General features: G+C 42.3%; 1 protein-coding gene across 2 annotated transcripts in view; it reads left to right on the top strand.

Moving 5' to 3' along the window:
• Positions 1-5,386: 5,386 nt before the first annotated feature.
• The window catches only part of Atf6 (activating transcription factor 6), a 177,476-nt gene continuing 172,358 nt past the window's right edge, over positions 5,387-10,504 (top strand). For both annotated transcript variants that reach the window (XM_052201325.1, XM_052201324.1), the window contains exon 1: positions 5,387-5,479. In XM_052201325.1, the coding sequence (XP_052057285.1) occupies positions 5,428-5,479 (52 nt within the window). In that variant the 5' untranslated portion in view covers positions 5,387-5,427. The remainder of the gene's footprint in view (positions 5,480-10,504) is intronic.

Raw genomic sequence — 10,504 nt, 5'->3', positions numbered from 1 at the left:
GGGCAGCCAGGGTTACACAGAGAAACCCTGTCTCAAAAATAAACAAACAAGGCACTGACATGGAAATAATTTTTAAATAATGTGAACAATAATCCTCTTTAAACATGCCTAGATTAGTTTGGGAAGGGTATTACTACTGATGATTCTTAAGAAAGACCTTGGGCTAGAGAGATGGCTCAGTGGTTAAGAACACTGGCTGCTCTTCCAGTGGTCCTGAGTTCAATTCCCAGCAACCACAGGTATCTGATGCCCTCTTCTGGAATTCAGGAATATATGCAGATAGAGCACTCATACATAAAATAAGTTCTTAAAAGAAAAAACTTAAAAAGGAAAAGACCTCAGTATATGACCTGAAGCCTCTGGAACTAGCCTATAATAGTATTTCTTCAGCAAGAAGAAATTCTTTCATTTCAGTCTTTGATAAAATTTGTCAGCCCCTTTGTCCCTCATTGTCTCCACAAGGCCTTTAAAACCTGGTTGGTCCACAAGAGCGCCTCTTTGTAGGCAAAACATGGTCGAAGAGGCGCCATTCCGTATGACTCAACTTACCATTTATTCATCCGACACCATAGGATGTAGCAGAGAGTAGCCTGCTTCATGACACCTCTTCAACTATGTTCCCCCCCCCCCCCCCAAGATAGGTCTCTCTGTGTAGCCCTGGCTGTCCTAGAGCTCACTCTCTAGACCAGGCTGGCCTCGAACTCAGAGATCCACCTGCCTCTGCCTCTCAAGTGCTGGGATTAAAGACGTGTGCCTGTTTCATTCTAAGTTACATTTTCCAGTCTAATGTGTGATGTACACCGAGAAATGTGTGCACCATTGTAGGCGATTCAGTGAACAAACCAGACAAGGGCCTGCTTTCTGGCTCTGTACATTCTACCTGGAAGGGACGATACCTTATAGAAAGCTAATTGTGCTTACCACACAATTAGCTGAGATGGGTGGGAAACCTAAGTCTTTCTGTAAAGCCCAGCCAGGGTGGCGGTGGTGCATGCCTGCCATTCCAGGACTCTGGAGGTGGAGTCGAGAGCGTCAGCAGGTAAAGATCATCCTGAGCTTTGTAGGGGGTTGAGTAGAAGCCAGCCTGGCCACCAGAATCTCCAATAAAGCAAAGGAAAATCAAAACAAGGTGTGTTTACACTGCTTCTGGGCCGGTGGACAGCAGGACCTAAGTGTCTGCCTTCTCGCTGGGTCTGGTTGGTGCTACCAGAAACCAGCCAAGATGTTAGTTCTCCTGGGCACGGTGGTGTCAGGCTTGGTGAGATAGGTGTGGCCAGCTAACTGGTGGCTGGGCCTGGACTAAGTGTCCGACAACAAATGGCATCCAACTGCTAGGCCTCTCCAGTCCTAGAAACAACATTCTTTGTCATTTTCATTCATGTATATAATGCATTCTGACCACACATCGCCTTCCTTCTCCCTTCCCACCCACAAAGCCCCACCCCCAGCCCCACCCCCACCCAGCTTTCAAGGCTTTTTAGTTTCTCTTTTGTGAGCGGCTGATTTTAACTAGCACTGTCGCTGAGCACAGATGTGGTGGAATCCAAACTAGACCCAAGACTGACCGCAAAATCTTAGCTTTAATTTCTATATTCCAATGTTTGGCTTCACTATTCAGGGTAATATTTAACTGATCTGATTATTTGCTGATCTGGTTATAAAATCTAATAGTCTGATGAGGCACAATAAAACTAAGGTGTAATTTCATTAGTCAGTTTTTTCTCCGAGTCAGTAGTGATTGGTAGGTTACCACTAGAGTGTAACTAAGGCCTACAAATATCTCCAGGTTACATATCCATGACCAATAAATGGTTCTATTCTTTTAACTGACATACTTTTATAGTGACCTTGGAGCCAGGTTTGGATTTAGAATTGTGAAGGATTCTTGCTGAATCAAAGTAAATCTCCCCACTGTAGAATCTAAGTAAAACTGGTAGCTCCAGGAACAAATTAAAATCACTATGAAGATAGTCAGCAGATTCAGAAAGTGGGCAGTTCTACAGACAAGACTTAAGCTTCTTCAACATCTGGGACCAAGGGAAGTGGGCAAAAGGAGTTGCCGTGTGAATTAAACAGTGTCGCTCTAACTTCATCTTCACAAGCCAACTCTAGATGGACATTATAATTTATTTTAAATTTTTCTGTGTACGTGTGTGCACTTTTTTGAGTTTATGTGCACCACATGTGTGCAGGATCCCTTGGAGCAGAAGAGAGCATCCAGTCTCCTGGAACTAGAGTTGTATATGGTTATGTGATGTCATGTGGGTGCTGGGAACCGAACCCAGGTCCTCTGCAAGCAGCAAGTGTTCTTAATCGTTGGGCCATCTCTCCTTCCTAGATAGGTTGGGTTTTTTTGTTTTTGTTTTGTTTTTGTTTTTTGGATTTGGTTTTTTTCGAGACAGGGTTTCTCTGTATAGCCCTGGCTGTCCTGGAACTCACTCTGTAGACCAGGCTGGCCTCGAACTCAGAAATCCACCTGCCTCTGCCTCCCAGAGTGCTGGGATCACAGGCATGCGCCACCCACGGCCCGGCTGTTTTTTTGTTTTTTAAGTTTTATTTATTATTATATGTAAGTACACTGTAACTGTCTTTAGACACACCAGAAGAGGGCATCAGATCTCATTATGGATGGACGGTTGTGAGCCACCATGTGGTTGCTGGGATTTGAGCTCAGGACCTTCCAGAGAGCAGTCAGTGCAGCTGAGCCATCTCTCCAGCCCCTAGATACGCATTTTTTTAAGGCTGAAAATAGAATGTGAGACAGACAAGTATTAAAGAACTTTGTTAGGTATATATGATGTTTTCAAGTTAAAAGCCTTTGTTTAGAGATGTTTAATAAAATATACATGATGGAGATTTACTGCAAGATATTCCTGGGGGGAAATGCAAAAGGTTCTGGGGGGGAGGATAGACGGAACAAGGAATGACAAATGGTTGAGGCTGGGGGGTAGAAACATATGGGGCTTGACCATATGTGCCTCTTGTATTTGTTGAACTGAATGTTAAAGGGTCACTGTCTGCACAACATAAGGCTTTTAAGTGAGAAATCCTAAGAAGCACAGAGACCAAGTACAACAGTAACGGAATTCAGGGAAGGCTTTGGGCACAAGAGTATGGTATAAAAGTCAACAGTATCACTCTACACAAGATACCACACAACAGAGAAATCATGGAACCCAAACTATAAACTATGAAGAGGAAATCCTTAACACCTCAGGATAGGCAAGGATTTCTTAAAATACAAGTGGCAGACACCTAACAAAAGATTGACAAATTCACTATACTCGACAGCTATCGAGGAAAACCTCTACAAATAAAGACAAATGCTAAGTTAGGAGAAGACATTCGCAACACATACATCGGTTAAACGAATAAAGTAGGCTCTCTGAAGCTCTGCACAGCTCTAGGAGAACGGGAACTGCGAGGCGCATTTTATGGAAGGGTGGACGGTTCACAACAGTCAGTGTATAGTTTAATGAACATGAAGGAACACTGCATTCCTGAACCACCAGAAAAATGGGAACTATAGTCACACCAATTCATAGTGACACAAATTGTAAAAGTCTGATCACATCTAGTCTTGGTGTATATGTTGGTGAGAATGTAAACTACTAATTTTGCAAGTGACCCAGCAAACATGAAAGGCACACTTGCAGGGACTATATTTTATGTACTGGTAAACAATTCAAAGACTCAAATGTCCATCTCAGGGAAACAACTATGATTATATGTATTCAAGGGAATGTAGCAATTAAACCCTGAGAGAGCCTCAAAGAGTAATGGTTAGTGACAATAATTTGGAGAACATTTCTGTGTTATACATTTATGTGAATTAAAAAAAAAATCCCCCGACACTCAACATATGTATTTACAAACAGTTTTAAACATGGTAAAAGTAAATATTGAAATGGACTAAAAGTTTTTCCATAAAATTAATAGTAGAAATTGTCTATTTGGACAGAGGGAAACTAAGTTGGCTGTGTAGTGGTATAATAAGGAGACAGTTCAACTTATCTGTAATTGAAAATTTCTTTTACTTTGAGAGAAATTTAGACTCAAGTGAAAAATGTTAACATTTGTTTACCTCTGATGATATGTATTCAAACGGTTTTTATCATGATTACACAAACATTTTTTTCATAAAAATTAAATTTTATAAAAACCTAAAACTGAAAGGTTGAAGCTCTAGAATGAAAATGTTATACATTTCACTGTAAATAAAAATGATCATTCCAAGGACTTTAGGAATAACATTTGTCGTAGGGGGACTTCAGAATCGTGTGTGTGTATGTATGTATGTATGTATGTATGTATGTATGTATGTATGTATGGTGCACTCCTGGGCTGCGCATTGCACGTGTGTATGCGGGTGAGGTCCCAGCCGGACTTCAGGAGTTCGGACCTGGCTTTCCTCCCAGCTTTGCTGCATTCCGCAATCGGTAGTAACGTCGGCCACGAGGAGCTCGGAGGATTCTGGGAAGCATTTCTGTTTGTTTGTAACCATGGGAAAAGTTCCTCTCGGTCCTAGAGGGATCCGCGTTCATTCCCCGTTTCGTTTCGAATGTAGTCCTCGGCCACTGAAATCGAGTAAAACCGAAAAGTAAACAACACTAAGTAGGCTCTCGAAACTGTTGTTTCACAGTGTCCACATTTTCCAGTTGGAATCCGTAATGCATATGATTTTTTTCTCTAAAAATATTTAGGATCTTGAATTTTAGTAATAAAAGATTTACAACTTACTGCGAGTTTTAGAAACTCTCCTTTAGGAGGTTAAGCATGGACTTGGAGAGTTTACCTCATATATTCTATTTGTTTAAATTTGTTTGAAGGTGGATTTTCTACAAGTATGATTTGTGAGAAAGTTTACCTCGCATCGTGTTCCAGTTAAGAAGCGGTTCTAACACATGTGGGAGACTCTTTGTATTTTTCCCTATTTACTGTACACGTGGAAAAATTTTTTTTAATTTTGTTCTGAGATGTCTATATTGTAGTATTAAGCACAAAGAACAAACCACTATGATCAGGAGATTTTTCATTTTTAGTATTATCAGCAAATTTCAACGATGCGGTAAAATGTGCTTGCTCTCCGCCCAATTTAGAGAGAGAGAGAGAGAGAGAGAGAGAGAGAGAGAGAGAGAGAGAGAAACAAATAAGAACAACCACAAAACCCCACAGCGGGACAGAAAGTGCTGAAATCCTCCTAGGGAAATATTTACTCACAAGTCTACTGAGCTTATCTGCTGACGTCTCCTTAGCTTTTGCTCCAAGGTCCCGTGTGCGGTGAGATAGTTTGCCTCCGCCCGGCCACCGTCCCCCAGCGTTCAGCATATTTTGTCCTCCGTCCACCTCCGTTTCGGATTACTCACCGATCTGAGTTGTGAGGGAGAGGTGTCTGTTTCGGGGAAGCCGGCTTGTGTTGCCGGCGCCATGGAGTCGCCTTTTAGTCCGGTTCTTCCTCATGGACCAGATGAAGACTGGGGTGAGTGGATCTGCGAATGTACCCGAGCTAAGTCGGGCCGCGTCTGTGGTTCTTTTTTTTTTTTTTTTCCTTTTTTTTCCCCTCCCGATTTCTGCCCGGTGGCGGTGACAGGTGTGGACGAACCGTGTCAAGGGAGCGAGGCCACGGGATGCGGGTGGTGGAAGAGCCTGGCAGAACCGCTGGGCTTCTGTCCTGGCCTCAGCGATCGTTCTGATGATGTTCTAATTGAAATTGCTGTAGTTTTCCAGCGTGTGTTCGTGGTGGAAATACCAGGTGATTTTGAGGAACCAGAACTCAGTAGGATGACTGTAGCTGCCCCAAAGGCTCTAAGCTATTTTCTCAGACTGTGGGCGTGTGGGTGGGGAGCGGTGTGTGTGTGTGTGTGTGTGTGTGTGTGTGTGTGTGCGCGCGCGCGTGTGCACTGCACGTGTACGAATATGTTGAGAAAACATGGTTGAAATACAGAAGAAAATCCTTGCCTTCCACTTTAACTGTTGGTTTAAGACATAGATCCAAATTGGCAAAGAAGAAACTGTCCCAAGCACCTGACCTTGTGTCCCTGATTACTAGATCTAACACAAACTGATGTAATCCTGACTGCTCTCCAAACACAGCTCTGAAATCTCTTGTTAGGTCTATTTTTGGTGTTCAGGAAGGATGGAATAGAGAATGACAAGGGACAAGTTTTGGCATCTAAATCCTTACAGACATCTGATATTCCCCTCTTGATTGCAAGACAGAATGTTAACAGGATTATGTGTATTAATACATGAATAGAGTTCTGTAGACATCTCAGTGGATCCTGTAATGAGACTACACTGTCCTTCAGCTTTGGGACACTTTTCTTTCTTGGACCAACATTCCACTATAACACGAGTGGACTCTCAGCTAGGAAGTATTGAGGATCCTGGTTTAACAGTGGCAGACGCTCTCTACAATTACAACTCTTGGGCAGGTTTCGACAACTTTCTGGAAAAAAAGAGAGAGACTTGAAATGTCCATTCCCCAGTGCATTTTCCCAGCTAAACTCTTTTGTTATGGCAAGAGCAGTCACTTGTTTAGGACTTTATTTTTGTCAGCTATTCTGTTGAGCACACTGCATGCCTTATTTATATTATGTTCATAACAGTCCAATGAGGACCTACCATTCTATAGATGTTGAAACCGAGGCTGACAAAGTCTGTTCTCTGAGTCTTAGACTAGTACATGATAAAGTAGGATCAGAACTGGGCTTATCTATCTTTGAAGTCTGTGCCTCTGGTTTTTCTACTCTGTAACACTTTACTATTTTTTTTCTAAAGGCTAGATTCTTCCTAATGCTTCTGTTCTTCTTTTTTTTTTTTTTTTTTGGTTTTTTTGAGACAGGGTTTCTCCGTATAGCCGTATACAGCTCACTCTGTAGACCAGGCTGGCCTCGAACTCAGAAATCCGCCTGCCTCTGCCTCCCAGAGTGCTGGGATTACAGGCGTGCGCCACCACCGCCTGGCAATGCTTCTGTTCTTAACAAGCCTACTTAGGTATGTCAGGTAGTTACCAGTAGTTTCCTCAACCATTTGACCTTTATGTTTGTAGTATTTCTTAACGTATAACTATGAGGCACTGCTGGATGGTATTCTGTTGTCCTAGATTCTGATTCTTAGCTGCATTTCCCTAACTCCTAATCTTGATTCTTCAACAATGTTCAGTTCTTTGTAGTCAGCTGACTGACTCCTTTCTCAGGTATCCTTCCCTGTCTCCTCTTGAATATGTCCTTTCCCCAGTGTTTTTTAGCCTTCTCTTTTCAGACCGTTAACAATTGTCTCTGGCTCAATACTTTCATCCCTCAGGTGTTCAGTAGCTAGGAGAGATTTTTGCAGGCGGTAGAATTGAATACTACTGTCTACTAGAGCTTCTCAATAAAATAATGGGTTCTTTGGTACTTGCTGTTTTGGATATTTGGTTATTTTACTGATGTATTTAAAAGTGATTTTTAATGGCTATCCTGTTAAATTTTGAAAATTGGATTTTATCATTGGTATTTCTTTTGAAGAACAAATTGTACAATTTGAAGAAAGTTATCTCAGCACAGGGTACGGTGGGATGTGCTTCTATTTATTTATTTTCTAAATGTGATTAATGACATATAGAGCTGACATCTGCAAACAGTTTTTGACAAGGTTCAGATAGCAGATATTTTAGGCATCACTGTCCCATGGTTTCTGTCAAAGCTGCTCTGCCACAAGGAAGAGGCAGCCATAGCAGACGGCTTAGACAGGCGAGGATGGCTGTGTTCCCTTTCCCTGCTTTAAGCCTTCTGAATGCTGGGATTACAAGCATACAGTACCATACCTTGAGGTCTTTTGAGACTATATAGCATAGTGCGGCCTACAGCTGTCATAAGCTTCCTGCCTCTCGCTCCCCAATTATATTTAATGTATCACTTAATAATCTTTTTAAAAGTACAGCTTTAGAATTTTAGAGTAATTGTACAGTTCCATGTACTTCTCTCTACTGTTCCCTCTACTGGTGACATCTTATGTTACTATGCTGGTTAGGGTTTTGTTTTGTTTTTTTATTTGGCAGAAGCTAGAAACATCAGGAAAGAGGAAACCTCTATTGAGAAAGTTCCTCCATCAGATTGCCATGTAGGCAAGTCTATGGGTCATTTTTTTTTTTTTTTGATTAATGATTGATGTGAGAGGGCCCGGCCCATTGTGGGTGGTGCCAGTCCTGGGCAGATGGTTCTAGGGTGGATAAGAAAGCAGGCTGAACAAGCCATGAGGAGCAGCATCCTGGCTTGGCTTCTGCTTCAGTTCCTGCTTCTAGGTTCCTGCCCAGACTTTCCTTCTAGTAGACTCTAATTAGCACATGTAAGCCAAGTAAACCTTTTCCTTCTCAATTTACTTTTGGTCACAGGTGTCTTATTACACCAATGGAATGCAAACTAAAGCAATTAGTATTGTACTGTTAAGATGAATGAGCTAATGTTGATCAACTTTTTCTTTTCTCTTCTTCCTTTTTTCTTTTCTTTCGGACATAGGGTCTTTTTTTGTTTGTTTGTTTTTTGTTTTTTGTTTTTCGAGACAGGGTTTCTCTGTGTAGCCCTGGCTGTCCTGGAACTCACTCTGTATTCCAGGCTGGCCTTGAACTCAGAAATTTGCCTGCCTCTGCCTCCCAAGGCTGGGATTACAGTCGTGTGCCACCACTGCCCAGCTAGGGTCTTCTTTTGTAGTCTGACTTGGCCTGGGTTTTTGATGTAACCAGGCTATCCTTGAATTCTTAATGCTCTTGTCTCAGCTTCCCAAATATTAGAATGAAAGGCATGAGCCACCATGTCAGGCTTGGTTCATTAGTGTTAAGTAAAGGATGAGCCTTAATATAGGGGTTTTGACAAACGTAATACAAGGTCGTCATTACAGTGTTGTGTAGAGTAGTATGTGTCTTGTAAACATACCCTGAGCTCCGCCTGCTCATCTCACACCCCAGAACAGATCTCACTGCATCCACCATTTTACTTTGGTTGTAAGGTTGGAACCGATAGTATAACCTTTTCAACCTGGCTTCTTTACTTAGTAGTATGCATTTGAAGTTCCTGTGTGTGTGGCTTATGACTTCTTTTTAAGCACAGAGTAGTGCTAAATATAAGGATCTTGAGAAATGTATAAGGAGAGTGCTCTGTCATTACAGTGGTCTATGGAATATGGAGGATAGCTGGTATGCTCAGGTTTTGATGTTGGCCCTCTTCTTCACTTGTAGATGACTGCCTTCTTGCTGTGTCCTCACATGGCACTGAGGAGAGTTACCGCTTCCCACAGCATCACTTAACCTTAGTAATCTCCTCAAGATTCTGTCAGATATAGCCATATTAGGGATTAAGGTTTCAATATAACTTTTGGGAGGACATAATTCAGTTTATGTATGTTTATCTGTTTATATATTTATTTGCATATATATGTGTATATGCAGTTTGTATATCTGTTTACATGTTGCTGTCTTGGTGCCTCCAGTGTTTAGCACTTATACATGTAGCTGCTCTGAACATCTGTGTGCAGGTTTTTATGTTGGTGTAAAATTTCTTCTCATTTGGCCTGATTCCAAGGTGCACAGTTACTGGATCATATTCTAAGAGTATGTTTGGTTTATAGTAAATTGCCAACCTTGCACTATTCTGTGTCTCCGTCAACAGTGAGTGGATGTTTCTGTTTGCTGCTGCCAGGACTTTGGAGTTTAGCCTTTTTAGCAGGCCTGTGGTGGCACCTTGTTTTAATTTGCAAATTTCTAATATTATATGGTGTTAGTCATCTTTCCAGGGCTAGTTTGCAGTCCTTCCTTTCCCTCTTCTTTCCTCTCCTCTTCCTCTCACTGAGTTGTGCAAAAGCCACTTTTTCTTTTTTTAAAAGCCACTTAAGAGATGTGTGCCAAGATGAGAGGCTTCCTGCCACTGCGGTTCCTCTCATGCCTTTAGTATCTCCTTTGAAGTCTCTCTTCCTTTTCTTGCACTAACCAAAGCGTGACTCTCCCCTGATGACACAGCTTTCCCCGAAGTCCTGGTGAAAGCTTTCTGCTCACAGCTACGCAGCAGACTATAGTAGGTGTTTCTTATCATTCTCCGCCATCTCCAGATCATGGTCCTCCCCTCTGCATTAAGCATCTAGGTGTGAACCTTACTTGGTCACTGTATACAGTCTTCTACCTCGTTCTGTTGCTGAGATCTGCTGATTCTTCAGTCACTTTCAGTCCCTTTTCAGAAAAATGTAGCTGCCAGCTTCCTGTGACTTTCTCCAACACGCTGCTGTTGGGATTCTTGGATATTTCAGTAGGCTTGGCCAGTCTATTATTGGGTCTTGTTATTGTCTCCCTCTCCCTCTCCCTCTCCCTCTCCCTCTCCCTCTCTTCTCTCTCCCTCTCCCTCCCTCTCTCTCTCTTCTCTCTCCCTCTCCTTCCCTCACTCTCCCTAAAACTTTCCTTCTCAGCCTCTTAACACGTCCTCCTTCATGCTCTCAGTTAGAACGTCCAGTCTCTCTCTGGTTCATCTCCTTTTCCTGC

Source organism: Apodemus sylvaticus, chromosome 12 (genome assembly GCF_947179515.1).
Source record: "Apodemus sylvaticus chromosome 12, mApoSyl1.1, whole genome shotgun sequence".
NCBI classification, from domain to species: domain Eukaryota; kingdom Metazoa; phylum Chordata; class Mammalia; order Rodentia; family Muridae; genus Apodemus; species Apodemus sylvaticus.
Note: the sequence above shows the minus strand (reverse complement) of the source record. Positions and strands in the feature narration are given on the sequence as shown.